Source organism: Protopterus annectens, chromosome 6.part0 (assembly GCF_019279795.1).
Source record: "Protopterus annectens isolate FY-2018-M chromosome 6.part0, PAN1.0, whole genome shotgun sequence".
NCBI lineage: Eukaryota > Metazoa > Chordata > Ceratodontiformes > Protopteridae > Protopterus > Protopterus annectens.
In genome coordinates, this window is record NC_056737.1 from 1,397,941,366 (window position 1) to 1,397,967,426 (window position 26,061).

The following is a 26,061-nucleotide window of genomic DNA, read 5'->3' on the forward strand; positions in this document are numbered from 1 at the left end:
ATGCCAATGCAGATGGGCTCTCAAGACAGGGAATGGGGTGAGGGACACTCAGATATACCTAACCCTCTCAAGCGGTGTTTCTCAGGGGTCACTTATAAAACTAGCTTGAGTTTAATATGTGACGCCCATGCCTTGGCCCAGCAGTCAAGGAGCCTCAATCCTCACCACTACACCAGAGAGGGTGTCTCATATATTAGGAAAGGATAACAAATATGCACAGTAAAGTGTAATTTCCCTTAAGAGCACACAGAGATCACAGTCAGTCCAGGGCTGGTCGCTCCCTTTCTCTCCAGGTCCCCAGTAAGACTCCACACTGGCACAGCTATAGGGTCCAGATCTCAGCCTAGTGGGCAAGCTAAAACCTTTAGCACCCTGCCTGTCCAACCAGTGCTTCATGCCCTGCCCAAGTAGCTGACACACACATGCACTTTGAGAAGAGTTTATACAACCACACAGATACTCCTGGGGAAGGCTGGCACAGTTTCTCCAGCTGTGCCCCTTTTACCCAGACTATACAGTAGTACCAGCTACCGCCACCCACTAATACTTATCAGCTACTTAAAGGCCCTTAAAAGGGTGTCCAATTATTACTGTGCAATATTATTACCCAATTGGTAGTGTGACTACAGTCAAGGCTTATTAGAGTGGCTATGTACAGTTTTACCAAAGGCATACAAGTACTCTAAAGAGCTTAAATTATCTCTACACAAACCAGCCACAGTTAAAAGGTTTTAAAATATTTAATAATAAATAATTAAAACCACAAGACAATACTTTCTACTACACAGACAGTGCTAGTCAAGAGTTCAGAGATCACACAGAAATACTTAAAATAAATCAGTAGTACAAGTCTGACATCACAGAAAAACTTAGTCTAATCTTTCTAATTTCTAGCTATCTATAAAAGAAAACACAAGTCTAAGAGAACTTACATAAGACAACAGGCAGAGTGCTGAGTTGGATGATCCAGACAAAAATGCTTAATGCCTTCTGATTCTCTCTGTTTAAATTGAAACTGCAGTTCTGATAAAACATTACATCATTTCACACTTTCCTGGTGTTCCCAGGCTGACAGAAACTGCATTTACATTCTTTTCCACTTAGAGCAATAAAGGAAATTCCACATGTAAATTCTGGTCATTAACTTTAGCCTTAAAACAATAGGCAGGAAGCCTTCATCTAGTCCGGCTGGAGCCGAATTGTAAACATCAAAGGCAGTTATGAAATAATTTTAATTTCAAAGGACCAACAAGAAATGCTTGACTTAGCTTTCTTTACATTTACATCAGAGGGCAATGTCGCCACATTGTTTTAAGTTCAACATTTCACAGAATTTACAAATGATAGAATTATGTACCAAATTCTATTTGACTAGGCTGGCAGCCTTCACCCATCTCTACCAGTCTTCACAGCTGGGCTGTACAGTGATAATGGATTTGGTTATAGAAGTCAAAGGTGCGCAGGGGGCATAGTTGGTTTGTATCAGAATATGGAAAATCAAAACTTTTTTCCACATTTTGATCAACTTCTTTATCCAAATTTGGTAAAAAAGAATTAGCAAAATGTCAGAAATGGTAACCACGTCTGCGACATTCGAACACCAGAAGTTCTAGTGTCGAAGGTCCATCTTGCCAGTAATGCTTTTGTAGGGGGGCAATCCATCCTGCACCCCCAACACCCCCTGTATATTATATATAGCAACTCTGAGATCACACTACAGTGAGGAAAAGGGAACATTTCCCAATCTGCACAGCACCACAATCTCAGTTCAACACATCGATTGCAAATTAGCAAATGTGTACTCGCTTTTGCTAGTATGCAGCAGTATATTTTCAGTTTGACATTACAGGTGTTGGTAGAACACATGTTTGACCAATTTTTTTTTTTTGTCAAACTGCATTTCCACATTTTGATGGCAAACCGGTATAGTTTCCTTTGTAGGTGGGCTATTAAGGGCTGTGCCATCAACTGAACACAATGGATTTATTATATTCCAAAGGTAGACTTCTCATTTTTTTTTCTCAGCATACAGCTTTTTTTATTGGAACAAATTTCTATCCTTCTTTATATGAGCATCTTCTGAAGGTATTCACCCTCTCTATCCTATCTTGTTCAGGAAATGCTTTGTCAGAATAGATTTTAGAGTAATACTAAAACTTTCTGTGGATCCATTTTCTCGGGTTAAACTAGCTTGTGAGTAAAAATATATACAGTACAGCCATAAAAGTAAATTAGTTCCTAGTACTCTACCATATCTTACAGGCAATGTCCCGTAGGTCAACAACGGCTATCTGCAGAAATCTGACATAGAATAAAATTCCTGCTAAAATGTATGTCACACAGTCTGTGATGAACACAGGTATACTTCTCAACTTCTTTGCTTCAGTATTCTAGTTAAAGTCAAAACTAATGGGGGAAGGCTCAAAATCAGGAACAATTTGAAAAGATGAATGAAGTTTTCTTGGAGTTTTAGTTGCAGACTGGTAAGAAACTTACAAGATTCAGTGAGGAGAATGTCATCTGGTAAATTGCAGTACTGAGATTAGGTAGATCTAGTGGCAATCATTAACAAAAAAAAATTATTAACAAAAAGTGAAAAGAAATTACCACCTGTTAGCATAGCTATCAACTGTTCCTAGTTTTGCCTCATATTTTTGCCACATCCCTTGTAAAAGTTTTGATTTTTTGGTAAATCACTGAGGATTACAGTCTTTCTTTAATGTCAGACATAAAAAACTGACTACTTCTTATTGTTCTGAGAATGCATGCGGATGAAAAACCTGTTAAACTATTAATGTTTTTACATGAATTAGAGCATTATTTAAAACAGTCCCTGATTTTGTATTTTTTTTGCCTGATTCTTGAGCAAAGTAGTTTAGATATACATCTGCTGTTCACAGCTCCTTGCTGTCACCTCAGTTGCTGAAGTCCTAGACATGGTCCCTATAGACGCCAAATCTCTGAGCTCCCTAGAAATATGGGGGGGGGTCAAACTCTTTCCTGCTGATAGGCTTATGCTGAAGATTCTAAGCACACATTCATTACATATTTAGTTTTCCAGTTTGATCAGCTGCTACAAAAGCCAAGTGGTGATCAAGAGACAGATCAGCCAATCTTTTGACCTGACTGCCCATAACATATGGCCTCAAGTCTAATAACATGATTAGAAAGTCAGTCATTGATTTTCAGTCTAAGGTACACTGGAACCAAGTACACTAACAAGTCACAATGTTTTTAAACAAGGTGTTTATTATGGACATTTTATGACTAGCATAAAAGTGCATTAACGGTTTCCCACTAAGTTTCAGATTAGGCCTGCCATTCCTCTCAGTCACATCTCTCCAAGTAACTCCATCATTTCCCACCTGAGTGGTGAAGTCTTCAGAAGAATATAAAGTCAGTAGGTCATACACTATTAAGCACTGCAATGTGGTCCCCAAGATGGTTGAGTACTCTGATTATTCTAATTCTAATTATATGTGCCCCAAACACGAGACTGAATTTTCCTTTCTGTAGCTTGGTCTTCTGAATACCTCCACACCCACCCAGGACCTTTCCATAGATTCATAGATTCATAGTCTGTACTAGGCTAATGACCCAGGGGGGCTTTCAAGCCTAGCCAAGTTTTCCCAAAAGAATAATGATGTCCTGCATCCAAATAGGACATTGTGGGCCAGGCATTTATAAGCAACCTCTGTCCATAAAGAACATGGGTGCCAAGCCTGGTGTGAATTTCCTATTCCCCTTCTTCTTGTCTAGGTTGCGCTTCAACTAGGTAATATACAGACTCAGCTTCACATCCATGGGTAGCCTGTTCCATAGGAGTGGCGGTATCTGGGACACATATCTGCCTCTCCAGTATGCTCTGTTTAAGTGACAGACAAAATTCAGGTCCCTAGACTTTGTATTTCTGGTACTTTTTGACTTACAAATATGCTGGAGATTCATAAGTGTTGGGTTTGTGGATGCCTTGTTAGCCAGGCATAGATCACCCCTCAGCAATCTATAGGAGACTGAGTAGAGAGAAAGGACTTTAAGGTGTTCTGCATAGCGCAGTTTTTTATGTCTTGTATTCTTTTTGTAAGGGACCTTTGAGGTCACTCTAATTGCTGCATATGTATGAAGAGTAGGGGTGGGTACCATTGGTGGTTATAGACGCAAACTTCTTGCTTGTTAAATTTCCTTAGCAGAGTGTTAGTGCTCCTTTGGAGGTTTCTTGCGGACCTGCTTCACTGTCAGGTGGAAGACTAGGTGCAGCCTCTGAGGTACCATAACAAGTGTCACCCACTAGCCCCTCCATATTTAGACCTCTTCTCCTGTCCATCTACCTTACTTGGTCATTCCTGTTCTCTTCCTGTTCTGACTACATTGATTTACCTTGCAGTATGGACAGACATTTTCCCACGGTTTCTCCAGCCAGCTTGGTCGACATGGGCATCCTGAGGTAATATAGCAATTGCCTCTTGTACACTGATAATCCTCTTATTCTAATTCGCACAAATTCAATATGTGAGAGATACATCTATATTAAGAACCTAAAATCCATGCTGTCCCACACATCAATCAGTACATCTGACACTGAGCAGGTTGTCAGCATGCACACCTCACCTCCTTCACCATCCAAAACAAAAACACACATACCCACATTTGCGGAGGTCCTCATAAGAAACCTCCCTAAACATCATAACCTCACAAACATAAGCACACTTCACATAATACATCCTCTGCGAAACACAGTACACATAATATCTCATGCATCAGTTTCTCACCAGACAAGCCCCTAAGGTGAAACACAAAACCAAACATCTTAATCATAGGTGACTTCATTGTAAGACATGCAGATGCCCCACTCACCAGAATGGATAAGGAAAAGATCACAGTCAGATGTCTGTGAGGTGCCAGGATCTGCCACATCACACATGCACTCAGGTCTCTCAACAGCAGGTACTGTTACAACTCAGTCATTGTCCATGTTGGTGTGAATGACTTGACATGTACCTCACTGGACTATATGGAAAGAGACATGCTTGAGCTCTCTGATTACGTGTTCCAGGCAGGTTTTAAGCAGCATTTTACCTTCACCTAGCATTTTGCCTCATTACAAACAAAAAATGATTGACTTCAACAATTGCTTAGTTTCTGGTGTCATTCTAAGGGTATCCAGTACCCATCAGCCTACATGTCATTGCAGGCTGATGGGTATCCAGTACCCATCAGCCTGCAATTACATGATCGACAGAACTCGATGCTTTGCCAGAGATGGTCTTCATCTGTCACCTCTAGGATTTCAGTTACTGGCTAAGGATCTTACCATCCCCATTATGCCTTTTTTAGGCAATGTCACAAGGACAAAACTCCCAACATAATAAGACCATCTAAAAACAAACTCAACGTTATGCTGCTCAATGAAGGAGTCTAAATCTGAGACTGCACTCACTGGAAGCAGTCCTTACTCTGGAAGATGCTGACATCTGTGCAGTCATGGAGACCTGGTTTAAGGCTACTGAAAACACCCCAGCCTTACTGGGTTACAATTCCTTCCACATGTTCAGACCTCAAACTGAAGGTATGACAACTAAGGGAGGTGGTGTATCAATATTCATAAAAGACAAATACACCTCAACACTAGTTAAACAGAGCGACTCTCATGAAGTACTCTATGTACAATTAACTGCTGGTAAGACCCCCTCTTCAAATCATTGCCAGCTATAGGACTCCTTCCATGAACCAGGATACCCACTCAGCCTACCTGGATCTACTTGAGTCGATCAAGCTACAACCAAACACCCTGTTTTTTGGGTGACTTTAATTACCCATCCATTGACTGGATTAATTATATGTGTACTAACACTCTCACCCAAAGGTTCCTGGACTTCATTAATTCAATGCCCTGGACCAGTGGGTTGACACCCCCAAAAGGGGCTCAATCATTCTGGATCTAGTGCTCAGCAACATGGGTGATCGTTGTACCACCCCAAGTGTGCTGCCCTCTCTGCTGAGGACTGACCACAAATCAGTCTCATTGGAAGTAACAATAACACCAGTTCCCCACCCCCAGCAGCAACTAGACTGAAAAATTTCACCAAGGCCAATTACGACCTCTTACCTGATGGCATTAGCTTCATATCCCCTACCCCACTGATGAATCTGGGATGTATACTAAAGCTTTATACAAGCATCTATACAATTGTATTAACTCTGCTGTACCTGATAGGACCAAAGAAAGAGCCTCAAGGAAGAACAAACCCTGCATGGTGGACATCAGCCATTAACAGGCTATACAATAAGAGGAAGAATCGTTGTCTAAGAATAGGAAGTTACAGTCTCAAACCTGGAAGCATTCCCACCTCAACTTAAATAGGCAAAAAAGACATCTTGTAAAGTTATTTGAAGCTACCTATGAATCCAAATTAGCATCCCTAGCTAAGGAAAACCATAAGGTTTACTTTAGCTACATCCGAAACCTTAAAGGAAAAATGCAGATTTGCACAGAACTTGTAGTTAATGGTACTACATATGCAGAACTGGTGGATATAGCCAACCTGCTAGCTGGCAGGTCCAGTGCAAACTAAACTCTCCTGTCCCCACCGCATATAATACAAAACATCCCTACCACCTGTCCCCCACCTAGTATCACCAAGTCTTAAACGCTTCCTCCAAGGCTAAAAACACAGCCTCAATGGGACCAGACAACATCCCAGGCTGCAATCTCAATGGATTGAAACAAAAATTAGCATCAATACTGGGTAGCTTGTTCAAGTACAGCCTAAGCAAGTGTTTTTTCCCTGCTGAATGGACAACAGCTACCATAATCCCTTTGCATAAAGGAGGTGTATCCACAGACCCTAGGAACTATAGACCCATAAGCCTAACCAGCCTTATCTGCAAGACCATGGAGCATATCATCATGGACATTATCAACAAAGATATAGGTAATCTACAAACACTTGAACCTTCCCAGTTTGGCTTCATCAAAGGGAGATTGTGCCTGTTAAACTTGGTGGAGTTCTTCAAGACAGTCACCAAAGCCTTTGACAAAAGTAAAACTGTGCATACTGCCTACCTGGACTTAGCCAAGGACTTTGACACCATCCCCCACTCAGGCATTATTGATAAACTCACCCAGCTGTGTAACAACCCATATATTGTCAGGTTGGTTGCAAACTGACTCACCCATATAACTCATACAGTCAAAATAGGAGAATCTATCTCCTCCAGCAGACCACTAACGAGTGATGTACCACAAGGGTCTGTTCTGGGGCCCCTACTGTTCGGAATATACTTCTCTGAAGTACAGGCAAAAATTAAGGTCTGTGGTTGACAAAGCTTACCAATGACTGCAAACTAGTAATGGTCATTCAGTTCCCTAACAATGTCAAAGTCCTGCAAAAAGGACTTACACAGACTAATGATTAGTGCCAAAGTCATGGACTCACACTCAGTGCAAAAAATGCATTATCATCCCCTTCAGCAAGGGTGATATTCCTACAAACTACTCCATAAATAGCAATACTTTAAGCACGCAATCACTGATGAGAGACTTAGGCATGCAGGTTGATAGCAACCTTCCCTTTGATCAACATGTCTCCACAGCAGTAAGAAGGACATTCTATGTTGCTCACCTCATAGGTAAGGGCATTGCCTCCAGAAAAAAGAAGGTTATAACCCCCCCCCCATACTCTTCCTTCATCAGGCCAATAACAGAGTTTGAAGATCCCTTTGGTATGTACTTCTCTAAGCACCTGCAGCAATTAGAGAGATTGTAAAGGTTTCTTGCAAAGAAAATTCAAGGTCTCCAGCACATGTCATATGTGGACAGACTGAAATCACTGTCTCTTTACTCTTTGTCATACAGACTACTCAGAGGGGACCTGTGCCTTGCATATAAGGCAATATCCAAACCTGCCTTAATGGAAATGCTACACATTTTCAAGTCAAACATTACTCATGTCACACTCAAGGGACCATAACCTAGTTTATGACATCAATAGAACTTGCTGGAGGGACAGAATTATCTTGTGGAGGTTACCTCATGTCTGGAACAGACTTCCAATCCATGTTAATCAGACCCCCCCCCCCTCGTTGAGCCTATGTAAGCATAATTTGGATGACTAGATGGGAAACTGTAAATTCATCCTGGGGGCTCCATCTGTGTCCCTCTTAGATATGGCAATAGGTGCTTATTTAGTGTCTACCCCATAACAAACACTATTGGGAACAAGGGTTAACCTGGCTAGGCTTGTAAGGGCTCTAGGGCCATTAGCCTAGTAACCTCCTATGATCCTAAGACCATGGCTTGGCACCAATTATTAGTCAGAGATAGACCTTCTTGAAGAATGCTAGTTTCTGCAGGGGAGTTGATGATAACCCCCAGATTGCAATCATCTGCAAATTTAGTCGACCATAAACCTTCAGCATTTGCTTCCATTTCAGAGAAATAGATACCAAAAGGATCGGGCCCAGTACCGTGCACTGGGGGACTCCACCTTACCTATTTTTGACCTCCTGCTGGCTATCGAATGGGTGATAAAAGGGTTTATACCTAAATTAGTGAGCTTGTCTATAAAGCCTGAGTGGGGTATTGTATCAAAAGCCTTGGCCAGGTCGCGGTAAGCTGTGTGCACAGTCTTACCTTCATCCAATGCTTTGGTGACCCTCTCAAAAAAATTTACCAGATTTAATAGGCAAGACCTTCCTTTAACAAAGCTGAACTGTTATGGGTCCAGTGTTTGCAGGTTACCTATGTCCTCATTTATCATGTCAATATGAGGCTGGCAAGACTTATGGGACTGTAGTTACCCAGATCAGTAGCTGGAGAGTGACTGTAGCCAATTTCCATTTCTTGTGTACAAAACCTGACTGAAAGATTCAATTGAAAAGTGATTCAAGTGGACCAGAGAGGTCATGTTTCCTGTTATTTTTTATACATCCTGGGATGCTATCAGGACCCACTGATGCAGTGTTTTTGGTCTTGGAAAGTGCATTAATGACCTGTTCTCCAGTAATGGTTGGGGGGAATGTGTTATGTGGTATTTCCTTTGGACTATCGGGGGGAGTGGGAGGAGAAATTTCAGATGAACCTGTCAGCCAAAAAGTTGGCAATGGCCTCTAGTTCAGTGTGGGTGATGCCATTTAGCATAAGTTCAATGCACTGTTGTGTATTTCCTCTAAGGGTACAGACATAGCTGTAAAAAGCTTTGCGATTGTCCTTTGCCTGAGAAGCTATTTCTTCTTCAAATTTAGCCTTTGAAGTATTAATTAACCCTCTTAGCTGCCTATTTAGATTAGTCAGGGGGCTTTCAGTATGCATGGCGTCATTCCTCCTACGCTTGGCTAAGATTTTTTTTCTTTTGTTATATAACTGATTGATAGTGTGATTCCACTAGGGTGGCTTGTCTTTTGAATTTGTCTTATTCTTAATAGGAGTGGGCACAGCTCGGTCTCTATTGCTATCAATATGGCTGTACAGAAATTTTGTAAATAGTTCGATGTATTCTATGGTATTTACTGGGTTTGGGGATTCTTGGAATTTAGCCAGGGTGTTGCTTAGTAGAGAGAGGTTAGCTTTGGAATAGTTCCTAAAGGTTTTTGGTTTTGCTGGATCCACAGATTTAATTTTTATTTCAAGTAATACTGCCTTATGGTCAGATCTGATGAGAAAAGATATTACATTGGGTGAGGAACAGTGCCCCCCCCCCCATGTTCATGAGCACAAAGTCAAGGATGTTTGTACCCCTGATAGGAGAATAGACCATTCCAGAATGTTGGTACTAACAAAGTTTAGGAATCGTCAGGCTTGTGCATTAGAGTAGTGTAGGATTCCCAATCTATAGAGGGGTAGTTGAGATCCCTCATGAATATTGTATTGGGTTGAACGGTAAGGGACTCTAGTACATTGAGATAGGTAGTATGGGTGGCATAGAGGGGCCATATATGTTGCAAGGATATGGTACAGCACCCTGTGTATGGTGAGTTGCACATGTATGAGTTCCAGTGGGTCATACACTTTAACTAGTCTGGATATGAGATTAGTCTTAATATAGACTGACACTCCTCCACCTTTAGTTCCCTTCTGTGCAATAGCTGGTCTAAAGGTTTGAAAGGCATTATAAACTTGCATTTCTGGGGTACTCTGAGCAACTTTAAACCAGGTCTCCATTACTACACAGATGTCTACACTCTCCAAGAAGAGGAAGACTTGCAGGAAGTGGAGTTTCTTGTTAAGACATCTAGCACTGAGCAGATTTCCAGGTTAGTAACTCCAGAGCAGGAGTGAAAAGAACTTTGTTTAGCAAGTACGGTTGCAGTTCTAACTCTCTGTCTAGCACAAGCTCTTGTTCCTAGAGTGAAGTGACAACCAGCTTCTGCTGTTATAGATGTGCATTTTTCATTTTGTTTGAAATTGTCTATATTTAACACTGCAGTACTCACTGTGGCCTGCAGTCTTCAGTTATTAATGTAGTTTATGGGCAGAGGACATGAAATGCTAGGCCAAGTGAATAATCCAAGGGCAAGAGGAAGTTCATGAAATGAAAAACTGTTTTATTAAAACACACCACACACACACACACACACACACACACACACACATACATATGATCTAATGAAATATACAGTTTTATGTTTTGTAAATTCCCTAGAAAAACTTAGCATGAGCCATTGGGAATGTATCATAAAACAACAGGTTTTGAAATATTTGTAGAAACTAGAAGATGGAAATTGCAATAAGAAATAAAGATGTTATGTTCCTGAATCAGTAGCTTCCCCACAAACTAAAAAAATGGGATAAAGGAGCAGAGTAGTATAGCAAACTGCTACAATCTAGAATCATTATGGAAGAAACAATGTAGCTTAGTGGTAAGTATGACAATGCTGAGTGGGGGAAAAACTGCACCACGTGCACAATCGAAAGAGCTGCTGCCTCTTCTTACAAGGGCGAAACTCTAGATTATGAAAATGTCGGAGAAAAGAAATTATCATTTGTTCTCAAACAATAAGGAAGCAGAGCACCTCATTAGCCCTCTTTACGAAAAATCTTGACGATTGGATAGGAAATAGGAAATTCACCCCCGGGATCACTTCTGTGGCTCTGCTCGACAGGGGCACAGGAAAATACATTTTGTGGGTGGCAAAAGCCAGGGAATTTTTATGGCTAGTATTATATAGGCCCTAGGGCTGATAGCCTAGTACCTACCTATGAACCTACCTATGAACCTATACCTTGCTATACAGCAATATCCTAATAAAGCAAGGTTTACAGAAAAGAAATGATGCTTTGCTCTGAAACAACAAGGATACCTTGCTTGACTTCAATGTCCTAATATAGCCAAATCTGGAGAAAATCAGTTATCATTTGTTCAGAGACTTCATGCATACCATGCTAGACAGCGATGCCCTTATTAAATAGGCAACAACAAGAAAAGGAGTACTCAGAAAAGTAGATTTGGGACTGCATAAATTACATAAACAGTGCAAATAAAAATAAATTGTAAAGAAATTGGGTACAGACCTGAGTGTTATGAGGAAGAAGTTGCTTTCTTGTATTATTAAGTGATGAAGTAACGGTACCTAATATGTATGGACTGAAAGGTAGAAGAAGTCATGAATTATTAATTGTGGTAAAGGATGTAATAGATGACATACTTTATAAAGTTAGTCTGTCAAGTTAGTGGTGGGAGGCATAAGTAAGCCATTTGATTATGTAAATCACATATGGCAAATTTTGATTCAATATGGGCTTAAAGGAAAAATAATGAACATTCAGCATTCAGTCTTCAGAAAATCCTACTAGGGCAGCTGAACTTTATTTGGGGTTAAACAGAGTCTCTTTAATTGATGGCAGGTGTGTACCCAAGAAGACTGAATGCTATAATTAAAGCAAAAGGTGCTTCAACAAAGTATTAGTTTAAGGGTGTGCACACTTATGCAACCAGCTTATTGTACGTTTTTTATTTTTTATATTTTTCCCCTAACATATTTGTTTGTTTTTCAATTGAATTGTACAGGTTATAGGTTGCATTAAAGGTGGGAAAAGTTTTGAAATGATTTATTGTGGTCTTATTTTTATATCACAAAAACCTGGCATTTTAACAGGGGAGTGTAAACTTTTTATATCCACTGTAGGTCTGTTTAGCATCAGACTATAACACCTTCTTTCCCTAACCATTAAGTTCATCCAGAAGGTAAGATCAAAGCCTAATACTTAGTGTTCTCATGAGTCTAAAATAACTTCTGAATGTATCGGAGTTTTAAAAGTAACCCAGTGCTCTAGAGTAACAAAACCATCACTAAATAATGTTAAAATGTATACTTTCAGGATTCATTAACAGTAGAAAAATTGCTTCTCCTAGGGGATCAGTACACTGTTTAAAGGTATTTCTGCTTATCTCATTGTTGATGTTGGTCACTAGGGTGAAGCAAAGATGATGAAAGATGGAAAGGTTTTCCGTGTTATACAGGAGAACTGCTGGAATCCAGAGGTGCGGATTCGTGAAATGGATCAATCAGGTATATAATAAGATAGCAACTGTTTATTTTCATATTTTCTTTGAACTGTAGTAAAAGTGATACAGTACACATTTTAATTCCAATTCAGATAATATGTAAAGTGCATAGATGTTTGTTTGTCTTTTTGGCTTTTTCCAGGTAAGGGGTCGCCACAGCAGAACTCCGGTCCGCTAATGATTGGCAGTAGATTTTTACGAAACGCCGAGGTGCCAGCTCGACGCCCAACCTTCAATGAAGGCACGCCCATTTACGCACGCATGTCTTTCGAACGCTACCCAACCGCAGGGAGGACATGCAGACCACAAAGAAGGCACTCCCAAGCCACGCCGAGAACCTCTTGCTGTGAGGTAACAACGCTACCACCGTAATATTTCCAATTCAACTCAAATGTAAAGTATACCAATGTGATATGAAATAGCAACTGTTTAACAAACTGATATTTTTGAACATACTATAACCTTGAAAAATGTTTTATTTAAAGAGGTTCAGAAATCTGCAATATGTTAAAACAAATTAAACAAACGTAAAGAGTAGTCCATTCTTATAGTTTATACTACACAGACTATATTGTGCACAGATAAAAAAAAAATAATGCTTATATAGAAAAATAAACAGCAGTACCTATAGTTGAAGAACTTGGTTGTAGAGCATGTAATCTCAGGATAAATGTTAAAAAATCAGTATGTCATACAGAAATGAGTCATAGTCATATGGCACACAGTGTAAGTGGCATGCCATGTGCCATCCATATACATGAGGAGGTGTCAGGAAAATAAAAATAATACCGGCAGCAGATAATGTTGTGTAAGTTAAATGAACAAGAGTTTATTGATTGAGTCCATGTAGCTCAAGATATTGTATGAGGCTTGGTTGACATGTATCTCCTCACATGCAGAATCTAGAGCAATACGTGGTATTCCTGTCCGTGGGAGACCAAGGAATACATAGTGATTATTATTGCAGCTACAGGGTCCTTTCAGAGACCTTTGATGACATGTTAGGAATTTTTTCAGGTTTCTGTCTTTTAGAATATTGAATAAGTTCATCAAAGTTACTTTCCTTTATGTGGATGAACTTATCTGGTTTAGTAGCACTCCACAGTAGAGAGTCAATACTATACATGTCTTTTATGACATCACTATCCCTTCCAAAGTACTGGGTGTCATAAATTGCACAAATGTAATAATAAAAGCACCACCCGGTCCACTGCCACAAAGACATGTGAACAGGAAAGGCTGTCATTCTATGCACTGCTTGGTAACATGTCTTACATATGGAACTGTAACCAATGTGTCCACAAAGCACCTAGACAGTTCGCATAATTCACATATATATGGCATACATTTTTGTTATATCACCATTTCATCTAGTTTGTAAGTGCAAGTGATGTAAGTGGCTGGATAGTGTGTCCAAATGTAGTAACCCCCACCCCTATATATGTTGCTAATGTGCTGCAGTGATGCTGGATACCTGTTACAGCCCTGGCTAATTCAAACCCTATGGAACCCACAGAGCACTGTCAAACTCCAGTCAACATAGTCAATAATGAAACAGGTATAGCCATAGAACATGTGTTCAGCCAATTCAAAATCTGCTTCTAGTGCCATAATACAGCTGTGAGGGCACTGTACTATGATACACTGACACAGCCAGCAGCATGCTTCTAACACACACACACACACACACACACACACACACACACACACACACACACACACACACACACACACATATACTCAAACACTCACAAACACACACATATCACCTGCACAGAAGGTACAGCAACATCATCTGCTGATGACAGAGAAGAGAAACATGAGAAAGCATCAGCTACAACACACTCCCAAATAGCCATGGATACAACACACAGCAGTTCAGATGAAGTGCTGGTATCTAACTGAGAACTATTAGTTGTAATGAGTACACATTATCAATGTGACACATAGAATAAACATAATGCATGCAGTGTTAATAACAGCCTAAGTGGTCACTGTATGGTCAGACCATGCTGAACATCAAACGTCTTCACATGTACCATATAGGAGGCAAGATGGAGTGTGTCACAGCTGTCATCATGCCCACAGGTGTTGGCAGATACAGTGTAAATAGCTGCTGACTTGCACTAGCTGGGGAAGTAAGTCAGAGGAGGTGGAGTCAGAGGGCCAAAGGTAATGAGTACTTTGTGTCAGGGAAATGTTCAAAAAATGGATCAGAATAAATATAAATATGGTTCTATTAGTTTTTTCAAGCAGCTTGGAGTGGTTTTTTTTTTTCAGAGAAATGTTCCTAATTTAATGGAGTTGGAGTGTCACTGCTGACTTTGACCTGGGCCTACTTCACTGACTTGTTGCAGTAGGAGTCAGGGTCTACAGAAGCAGGGATAATGTCTGACTTTGGGACTATGACCTGGATAGAGACTGCTAGCAAGTTGTCCTGCCAATGGAGTCTGGGGGTCATTGCCACCTATGACAAGAGGTAGCAGGGTGTGATATGCTTCCTGATGCAGTGAAAACTGTTCATTCTATGATGCTCTTCTACATTGCTACCCTGGTTATATACCCTACCCCAACTTCACAAAAGACTGCCAGCCTGGGCAATCATGGAAACAGTGGCAACCCTCTGAATCTTCCTCATGAAGGCAAATGTGGAATTAGTGTGTGCCACTAGACGCCTCATAAACCCAACCATTACTGAGTCCTTGAACGTTATGCCCTCACAGAGCCAGTGACAGTGCTGGGAAACATTCTAATGAATGGCAAGCAACATAGCAATCAGCTTTAGGTTGTACTGTAGAGCACCATACTAAGCCTGAATGATACTCCAGCATATCCTGCTGACTGATCCAGAGTGCTGCTGTCATGTCTGGAGCCAACTGTGACATGTGGCAGTATTGAGCACCCCAGCAAGGCTATTGTGGGTACAGCCACATGAGATGCAGTGCGATAGTCAGCTGCAGCAGCCATAAGAGGAGCACTGCTGGTGCTCACAGGCTCTGGACAGCACTTTCACACTGGGGATATCAGGTTTATCTGTAAGTGATACCACACTTATTCCTTGTACTGTGAGTGTACATCCATCTAGAATGGGGACAAAAAGTGACATTGTGTACTCTGACTGTGACTCTGATGTATTTGTCCCATCATCATCATTCTCAGCCTCTCCATGGCTGTCCGTACCATACTATTGTCATACCCCAGCTCCTACAGCTGTCACCAGAGCAGTGGTCTGTTATGTGACTACACAGCAAAAGACACACCACAGTGAATGTGACTATCTGTGATATGACTGTGGCCCACTGATATGCCTGATAAGAGTGTGCATACAAAAAGTACCATATAATCCAGACCTACCTTCACTGACATTCTGATCTGACCAAATACCTGATATTCCTATATCAAAATACAAGTACTTTATTCTGTGATCAGATAACAGTATATATGTGCAGTGCTTCAGTAAAGAAATCTGCTGTATGTATTGCTAACTTGATGTATCATTCATTGAGATGCTTAGGGGATGTTCTATCCTGATGTCAGTGTCCACTTCTCCAGGGATGATTCCAGTGCATTGTCCACCTGCAAGGACACCATGCTCTTCTCTGACTATGTTAGCTTGCCGCTCCCTGGTTGACTCCCTGTGGCTGACATCTCAGCTGGTATGAAGCATGCCTTTATATTTGCCTTAGCATTGCTACAGTGTGTGGTTCTAGGGAAACACAGGTGACTCAGTTATACAGACTACAGTGAGAGGACTACATTGAGTAGGCATATGAATTTTGGAGCAAATGCCCTGTGCTATCATATTCTATACAGGGTCTATCTTCTCCTTAATGACTGACAGAAATGTACAGGGACAGGTTATGTTGATATAGGCTACCTCGTTTCCAATACAGTCTAGGTACACAAAACATATGCAGGTACATATATTCCTACTGCTAGCCTTATGTAACCTGAATTCTTCTGCAAAGGCACATATCTTTACGAAGGTAAACAAAGGCAGCTTACTACATATTTGAAAATTACTGTGTACCTCCTCAAAGCTGCCTAAGTCCAGCAAGTGTTGCCATTTCTCCCAACCTGCTGATTAAACCTCCAAACTAGCTTCCAGGATAGGTGTAAGTTAGCATACAGTTGGAGGTGTGTTTTATCTATTAATTTGGATTACTTATTTGGATTTGTTTACCAAAGCTGAACACTGATCAAAACTGACTAATTTTAGGCTCATCCCAGGAGAAACATAAAGAAAATGTAAGAAAACAGTGACAATTCAATAAATGCATGAGGACATGCAACAAAATGGAGAAAAAGCTATCTACAATATTGTGGTATTTACAATGAGAAATTAGTTCACTTATGTGTCTACTAGAAAGAAATCTGTAGCATAACAACAGCGAAGCAGGGTTATAAATGTTGCATATAAAACATACTGAAAAAAGAAAAATATGATTTTAGACAGCGTTGAGGGAGAGTAGAAGAATGGGGGGGATATTAGAACGTCTTAAGAAAAAATAGGTTATGCAATGAAGTGGAGGGTTATCATCTTAGAGCATCTAGATGAAGTTAAGTGATACATACTGAGGGAAAGAACTTACAGTGGGTGTGTTTAAAAAGATCCATTTTGAACCAGATTCTGTATGTGGTAAATGAGGATGATCACTTAAAGTGAACAAAAATGATGGCTAGAATTCTGGTGCAAGAATACAGAAGATGTGATGTTTGCATTCTAGCTTTGATTTAGGGGCTTGCGGTACTGAACCCAAGTATGATTGTGACTTGAGACATTTTTTTTTTTAGCAGAGAGTTTGTACCTAGTAGGAAGAATGTCTCTGACTGTAACCACTTAAATAATAAAACTTAAATCCACTCTTTGTTTTATGTACAAAATGAAGCTTTTGAAGAGGAAGTGCCACATGACCACAGTTAATGTGACAACACAAATGAACTATTAGGTATTAAACACGTACTCAACAAATTCATCTTATTGTGGATGCCAAGAAAAAGAAAACAAGGGGCATATCTCAGACCCCTTACCAAAAGTGTTAGTAAATATTTTCCAGTACCTTGCCAAACTGGATATCTTCAATCCTCACTAGACAAACCAGAGTTTTCCATTACTATCTAAATATAGGCTGGTTCTTGTCTTTGTTCCTTGAACAAAACATATTATTAACATGGCACCTTATAGATTTGTAAAGGGAATTCATATTTACACTATAAAAAGCATTAATGAATTCAATTCTGGAGTATTGTGTACACAACTGGAAATCATGCAGAAAAAAAAATACAGCACAAAATGTCTTGATGACGGTAACTATGGTGCTGCTACCTGAGTTGTACTTCATATTATATAAACCCAATAAAAAAGACTTCAGTTATTTTGTTAAGTACTAAATGGAATATGGATATACATGAGACAGATTTCCATCAATATGAGTAGCAGACTGCAAAAAATGCGCTCGCTTATATAACAAAGAGAATTCCTGGAATATAGTGTAAAAAAAGATTTCAGGAATCACAAGGAAAAAAATGTACCAGCAACAGAAAACACCACCATTTCACAATGTGATAAAGTGTATTCAGCAATAACTCTTAAAGCACTAATATATAGATATATAAATAGAGAGATGGATGGATAGATGGATTGTGTTTGGATGCATTTGTTTTTGTATGTAGTATATGTATGTGCACGTGTGTGTATGTGACAATGCGTATATATGTAGGTCTGTGTACAAGTGTATGCCTGTGCATGTGTGTAAGTGTTCGCATGTATCTATATCAAATTTATCTATATAACATATAGATAGATATCTATGCATGCATATGTGTGTGTGTATATATATATATATATATATATATATATATATATATATATATATATATATATATATAAATACAAACACACACACACACATGTGTGTGTGTGTGTGTGTGTGTGTGTGTGTGTGTGTGTGTGTATATATATATATATATATATATATATATATATATATATATATATATATATATATATACACACATATATATAGATGTGTGTATATATATATATATATATAGATATATATATACATATATATATATATATATATATATATTTATATATATATATATATATATATATATATATATTATACGCTTGTGTGTGCATGTGTGTGTGTGTGTGTGTGTGTGTGTGTGTGTGTGTGTGTGTGTGTGTGTGTTTGTAGAGGAAATATATGTGTGTCACAGAGAGGGGTAAATGGTAGACTGTTAGACCTAAAGCAATAATGAGATTTCAGAAATCATGGGGTATGCATAAAATAATTCTAGAAACTAAAGAAAAGGAGTAACAAACATTTTGAAAATAAAATTACTTTACAAGTTCAAACAGACATATTTGTGGGATATAGGACCTTTTCTGCTAAAAATGATTAATTATGTAGCTATTAACAGACATATTTGCTGGGGCATACCCTTTAAACATATTAATGTGGTCTAGTCCTGGAGTTGTTTATGTATGTGTGTATATATGTATGTATGTATGTATGTATGTATGCTGTGCATATGTATCTTTGAAAAAATGTAATGCTTAAAGCTATATACATTTGGGATGCATTTTGTGTAAAATGTACATTGTGTCTGCTCATGAGATTTTGTTGATCTTACCTTGCTTAATTATTACTTATGCCATGCTAAACTACATAATGGCAGTATAATAATCTTGCTTTGTATTTTTCCTCTGCCATCTGCCACACAAAATAATACTTCTTAGCAGTTCCCCCTGAGACCTTCCATTCCTGTTTTAAAAAGGAGTCTAAGTGCATCCCCAGAGTACCCTCCCCCCAAGTATTATCCGAGTCAACAACCATCTGCCACTCTCTCCATTTTTTATTTTCTTTAAAACTGTTCTGTGAGATATAAAATGGCTCATTGGGTCAGTCCAAGAAAACTGAGTGTTTCAAATCCTTTAAACATTTCAGAAAGTAGCAACAGTAAGCCAGCAAGGCTGAAAGAACACTGCTGGGTGATTAGAATACAGAAACTACATGCAATGCATCATGGGACTTTGTAAGGACCTGGTGGTAAGCAAGATAGATTTTTTCTGTATAGAAGTACAATATATCTGCAAAAGATGTACTTTTAGCTAATAAATACATCAGCTGTTGACAAGGAAAAAAATGACTGATCATGATTCCTACCCTTTCAATTCATTAATTTCTAGAATGGCGTCTGTAGTGCTCCAACAGTAGGACCCCATTCATTTCTGCTATGGGAAAATCCACAGAAGGCTGAGTTTGGGTTATGTCTAAAGAAGGTGGATGAGTGGACTAGGGAGTAAAATAGACAGAGGTTAAATGGACAGAAGCATAACTATTTCACTAATAAAAAATATTAATATCGGCCTATCCTTGTCTTGTCATGATGTTTTGACTTTTGTGAAGAGATGTATTTTCCTGACAAAACATATTCCAACTTGTACAGAGTGTATGATGAAACAGTAAAGCATTATCTATTGTTCTCCTCCACACAATGGTTCAGCGGCAGCTGTACCTCTAACAGCTTTTGTGGCCAATTCCCTTCCTTCAATATGTCTCCAGTATAAACTCAAATTGCTTCTGGTTTGCTGGAAAATAATTATTGAATGGTTCAGCAAGCAATGAACCATCTTGTTTTCATAAACAGCACTATGCTGCCTGAATGTCTGATAAGGAATAAAGATAGGATATGAACATGGGAAGTTCTTGAAATTCTGTGTTTGAGTGGCTACCTTTATAATGTATATATAAGTTCAGCTCCTTACTGATGCTAGACCAGAAGATTGTGTGTCTGTTGCTAACAATAGATGGGAAATTCTCAACACTGTTTTCACCAAGAATGGATAAATGATAATCTTGAAAGGGAACATTGCCAGGAGGTGGAAAGATCACTTCAAGCAGAACTGGAATGTAATGGATATGTACTGTTTCACAGAGGCACTTCCAGAAGCTACTGATGGATGAATAATCACTGAGGAGTTTGACTGAAACACAAAACATTGAACAAACCTACCAGCGATTATCATTACTCACCACTAAAATCATTGCAAAAAAGTCATTGCAAATGTAAAACAATAGGTTGTATTTGTGATTATGAAAAGTAAAACAAGAAAACAGATGATATAATAAACTTCCACCATTACATATTTCAACAAACTGTCCCATTGAGCCTATTTTTATTGATGAGATGATGGAGGCAGTTAAGCTTATCCAGGGTGTCAAGGCTGTGGGGTAGATGAGATCTGGATACAAATGCTTAGTGACAGGACATTTTTGACATGTCATGGTTAACCAAACTTTTCACTATTGTGTGAAACATAAGAAGAGTACTAGTGAAAAAGTGAAAATGGTGAAAATATGGAGCTGGTACCCATTTTTACAAAGCAAGACAGGAAACGCATTTCCATTTTATGAAGATCCTGCTACTCAGGAAAGTCAGGGAGTTAGAAGGGATGTCATCTGATAGTGGAGTGTCAGGTTCAAAGCAATGTTGATTCTGTTCTTGCTGTTGACCACTGGCTCTTCGGTCTTACAGGGATATTGGAATGATCACGGTAGTTCACCAGTATGATCTGCATGTGTTTGTGGACCTGAAGAAAGCTTATACCTGAGTACCTTAGAAAGACTTGTGGAGCTCCATTTGGTCCCTGTCTGTACATCTGGATTCATGTCACCTGAATGAACTCCATTGTGTTCTACACATTAAGAATGAAATCATGTGACCTAAGCAGCATAATTCAATGTTGCGATGCAGTTTAATTCAAAGTAGTAAGATTAACTAGAAAAACAGTGTTGCTTCTTTCACCCTAGCACTCCTTTACGTAAAAAGACTAACTCCACTGTCATTCAATTTTGCAGAAATGGCAAACACAAGTTTTAGCAGAAGTCTGCCATGCTGCAATGATACTGGTACAACTCTTAAAAGGCAATGCAAACAGACCACTAAAGCTAAATTATTCACCTTATTCACCTTAATATTCACCTTAAAAGAGACAGTGGAAAGGAAATGAACAAGAGCAGGAACACAGTGGGACTCCTGGTCGTGGCAAGTGCCACTGAATCTATAGAATCTGGAAAGAAGAAGAGGAGGACGTTACATTGTTCCCAAAAGTGAGAAAGATCAAAACCAGACTGCAAGAGGAAATGAAAGAAACAGATAAAGCCATAAATGAGGTTATGGAGGTGGTGAATGAGGAATCCAACCTACACCGGTGACTAATACAGGAAAATGAGTTGTTGAAGGACACTCTTGTGGTTACAAAGCCTAAAGTTGAACCAGTAGAGGTTAGTGTTATTGATCCTGAGACTAAATCAAGATAAAAAAATCTGAGATGTAATGGTATATCTGAGAGCATGGAAGTTGGAGATCCAAACTTGTTATGCAAAGACAGCTGCCAGCTTGGACTAGTATGCCAGAAGGAGAGCTACTTATAAAAAGGGCACATCAGACTGCTTGAAATCTGGTGGTGAGGGCTGACAAAAGTCACCAGGATGATATTAGTGGAAATGAAAACGTATGACCTTAAATAAAGACTGATGACACAGTTGTGATGATCTGGACACAAGATAGTATGGCTGTGAAGCCAGGGTCACTGGTGATTAGATTACACAGTTCCCACATAGAAGTGGAATTTCTTTATGCCTGAAAAAAAGGTCTACAGGGCTAGAGGTCTGTGCTTCAAAATGACATACACAGCAATGTTTAATACCTTTTTCCTGGGTGGGGTAAATTTATTTGATGTGCCTGAAGTGGCTCTAAAAGAGCTGAAACCAGAGAAGTAGATGAGTGTAGAATTTCTTCCCATTATTCAAGATGTATAAAATCATGAGGGGAAAAGCAGAGCTTTTACAAGTGCTTTAAAGTGAAAGGGGTAGGGGATCAGTTGATGTAGGTGGGTCTGCAAGTATGCCAAGTTACAGCTCAGATAAGAGTGACTACATTTATGTAGTTAGAGAACTTTCAAGGGCGTAAACAGAAATACTCCTTGTAAATTTAGCAGTCATATACTGCGTTTAATTGAAACAGCCATTACAACAAGCAAATAAAGTCAAGTAGAAGTATAATTAAAAGCCTTTCATCAATTCTGACAGTCTTGTATAAACCAAATGCTGTTACAATGTCTATGCATTTAATTTTTGTAGATTTATTTGGACTGAGTTGAAAGTATGGATGGCTACAGGGATAATGGGGATGATATCAACAGTGTTGTTGATGGCTAAAAAGAAATACAGGTAAAAGTACTGGTTAAATGATTAAGGAAAGGATACGGGTGCATTATCTAAGACCCTGAAGCAAAAAGTAAAGTTTAGCTCACATTGGCAAGGTTGGATACAGTATTCAAAGGTGGGCAGAGAAAAAGTTGGAGGATGATTTGGAGCAGTGGGTCTCAGTAGTGTACTAAACTGTACATCTTGTTGTAATTATGCTTCTGTTTTCTTTTTCATATTTGTCTAGGTTCATTACAGGATCGGACTGGAAAGCAGGTGCATTCTCTGCTATGAAGCAATGTGTCCCTGATGTAATACAGCTTTACCTTAATACCGTCTGTTAATGTTTCTCTTCAACTATTTTTCTTGCTCCAAAATAATACCCAAGAAACATTCAAGGATAACCTAACTTAACTGTATCACTTCTATCTCTCTCTCTCTTATTACTACCTACACATTATTTTTCCGTCATATTCCATACTAGTTAGCTCATGTTACACTCAGTTCCCATAATCCCTTATTACTGCTCTTTAATTTATGTATTAACTTCCAAAGTTCACACAACTTTATCTGTATATTTACTTACTTCATGCCTAGTACCTTGGTTCAGCAATGTATTGACCTTAGTCTTACCATATTTCTGCTTCGTTTCTTGCCATACTACGTGAAAATTTCCATATATGTATTGTATTTCTATACATTCTATATATTCCTTTATTGCATGTTATGTAATTACTTCAGAAGTATGTATACTTAAAATGTGATCTGTGTTTATCTTTGTTCTTACTATTTGTTTACTTAAACTATTTTTTGGGAGCTTTTCTCCTCGGGTCTCTGCTGAAAAAAGGGCTTCTAAGAACCCAAACAGACTAACCCAGTTAACAAATGTAAAAATAAAAAAATAAGTACATTTTAGAAGTGATGTGATGTTAACTCAAATAATCGCTTATGGTTTACTCATGGTTGGCTCAATCTGTTGCCTCTGCAAGAAATATTAAAGATCATAATTAGGGTCAGGTGTTCCATGGGGGGTGCAAATCTCTGACCTAGGACCAGAAACTTTCTTTTACTTTGACCACCTTGTAGTCAAGTTCTGCTTGCAGCTACCCATCAAAAGCTAATCCTTACCGGGTTTATTTACATGCCCACTTTCATGCTTCAGTGAATTGCCTCATTGGAAAATACTGGACACCCTGAGTTTCACTGTCAATAATATTAGCACAGTTTCGCAGAAGTTTTAGACTCCTTGGCTTCTATTTCTGTTTAATAACCATCTCTAAGTGTACATCCTAAATGGTTCAACCATTAGCTTAGAGGCTATAAAATGAAGGGTGTACAGTCTAAGTGATGCTGGGGGGCCTGATATCAAAATAAACACAAACTTGATAGATCATTAATAGTACTGTGATCAGAATTCTCTAGGAAAAAAAGCATATCTGTCTACAAAGATACCAAGATTCTGCCATGATGTCTTGTCCTGCTCAGGAGTTCTGTGCTGCTAACAATCTGTAAAACCAAATCTGTGTAGCAATCAAAGTTATTCTGATGCAGGAATGCACAGAAGTAAAGCAATATTATGTGCCTAATGTGCCATCTATCAGAGACCTCCTTACTCTGCATTACTCTATGGCCCGCTCAATGCAAAGTACTACATGTCTGGACCAATTTCAAGGTCTTGGTCTTAGAGAGTTCTTGAAACTGATTTTGAGCAATTGACCCATCTCTTATGAGGTTGACTGTTATGATTCAAGATTGATGAAAATACATCTCAGGTACTTTTACACTTCTACATCCTTATTTGCTGAGGCTTCTTTACGAATGGGAAGTTTTCCATCTGCAACAAAAGAGGCAATAATGGACAGCCGCGGTGCTGCAGTGGTTAGCGTTGTTGCCTCACAGCAAGAGGCTCTCCGGTTCGATCTTCGGCTGGGGAGAATTCTGCATGTCCTCCCTGCAGTCGTGCTGGTTTCCTCCGGGTGCTCCGATTTCCTCCCACATCCCCAAAGACATTCTAAAATTGGCCTTAGGTGTGAGTGTGTGCCTTCTGTGGAAGGTTGAGCAACTCAACACTATAAAACTCCACTGCCAATCATGAGCGGACAAAGTGATCTGCTGTGGCGACCCCTAACTGGGAAAAGCCGAAAGAGAGAGAGAGAACAAAAGAGGCAATAATGATCCTGTTAAAGAATGATAAACAACTTCCCATCAGAAATCCAAAAACAATACATGCATGTCATACCGTTTGGAAAAACTCCAATTGTAAAACAGTACAGTAAAAGATAAAACTTTCTGTAATGCAAGTAAAGCAATGGGGGCCCTAGCTAAAGACACACATGTGCACACACACACACACACACACACACACACACACACACATATATATATATATAATATATATATATATATATATATATATATATATATATATATATATGTATGTATATATTTATATCTACTAACTCCAAGAGAATTGCACCTAAAATAGGGTAAAACTACTGCAATCTCAGACTTCCACATTCACACATACAGTGCTGCTTTCGTAAGACTTTAAACAATAGTTCTTGGAGGTTCGGAAGATAGCCAGGCTGACTAGATGACCAACTGAGTTAATTAAGAACCAATCTAGGATTGTATCTTAATAGACAACATTATTAAAAATGTGGTGTCACTGCTGTTCACACCACTTTTTAACCTAAAAGCTTCTGTTCCTTTTTTTCACTCTGAAATTGACATAGGAACTGTTGTGCTGTGAGTCACAGGTAACCTTTCAGAGCTTTTGTTACTCATTGTGAAACTCATTTTGTAATCTTACATATTCCAGGCACACACATGAATGTGCATGTTCACACAAGTGTGTATGTGTGTGTGTGTGTGTGTGTGTGTGTGTGTGTGTGTGTGTGTGTGTGTGTGTGTGTGTGTGTGTGTGTGTCTGCGTGTGTGTATATACCGACATGCCAAAACACCGACAACGAAATAACCGACATGACAAAACCAAAAGTTCAAAAACACAAAAATTCACATGCCTGACAGACCACAATCCCAACAATCAACAAAACAAATAACTTTCCCAAAAAACACACACACACACAACACAAGCACACCAAAAACCTTACAAACCTACACTACATCTTAAATACATAACTATATATGCACTAACCTTAACCCAAACCATAACCCTAAGGTCCGTCACTATCGGACACTTACCTTACCCGCACCCTAACCCTAACTCACTTAATCTGCCCCTAACCCTTAAGTCTGTCACTATCGCACACTTACCTTACCTGCACCCTAACCCTAACTCACTTAATCCACCCCTAACCCTTAAGTCCGTCACTATT

The 26,061-nt window shown here is 39.1% G+C and overlaps 1 protein-coding gene across 1 annotated transcript in view; it reads left to right on the forward strand.

The window, feature by feature from the left end:
- Positions 1-26,061, forward strand: part of ACMSD (aminocarboxymuconate semialdehyde decarboxylase) — a 576,894-nt gene that overhangs the window by 150,542 nt on the left and 400,291 nt on the right. The window contains exon 4 of the mRNA XM_044073661.1: positions 12,411-12,507. Coding sequence (XP_043929596.1) covers positions 12,411-12,507 — 97 coding nt within the window. The remainder of the gene's footprint in view (positions 1-12,410; positions 12,508-26,061) is intronic.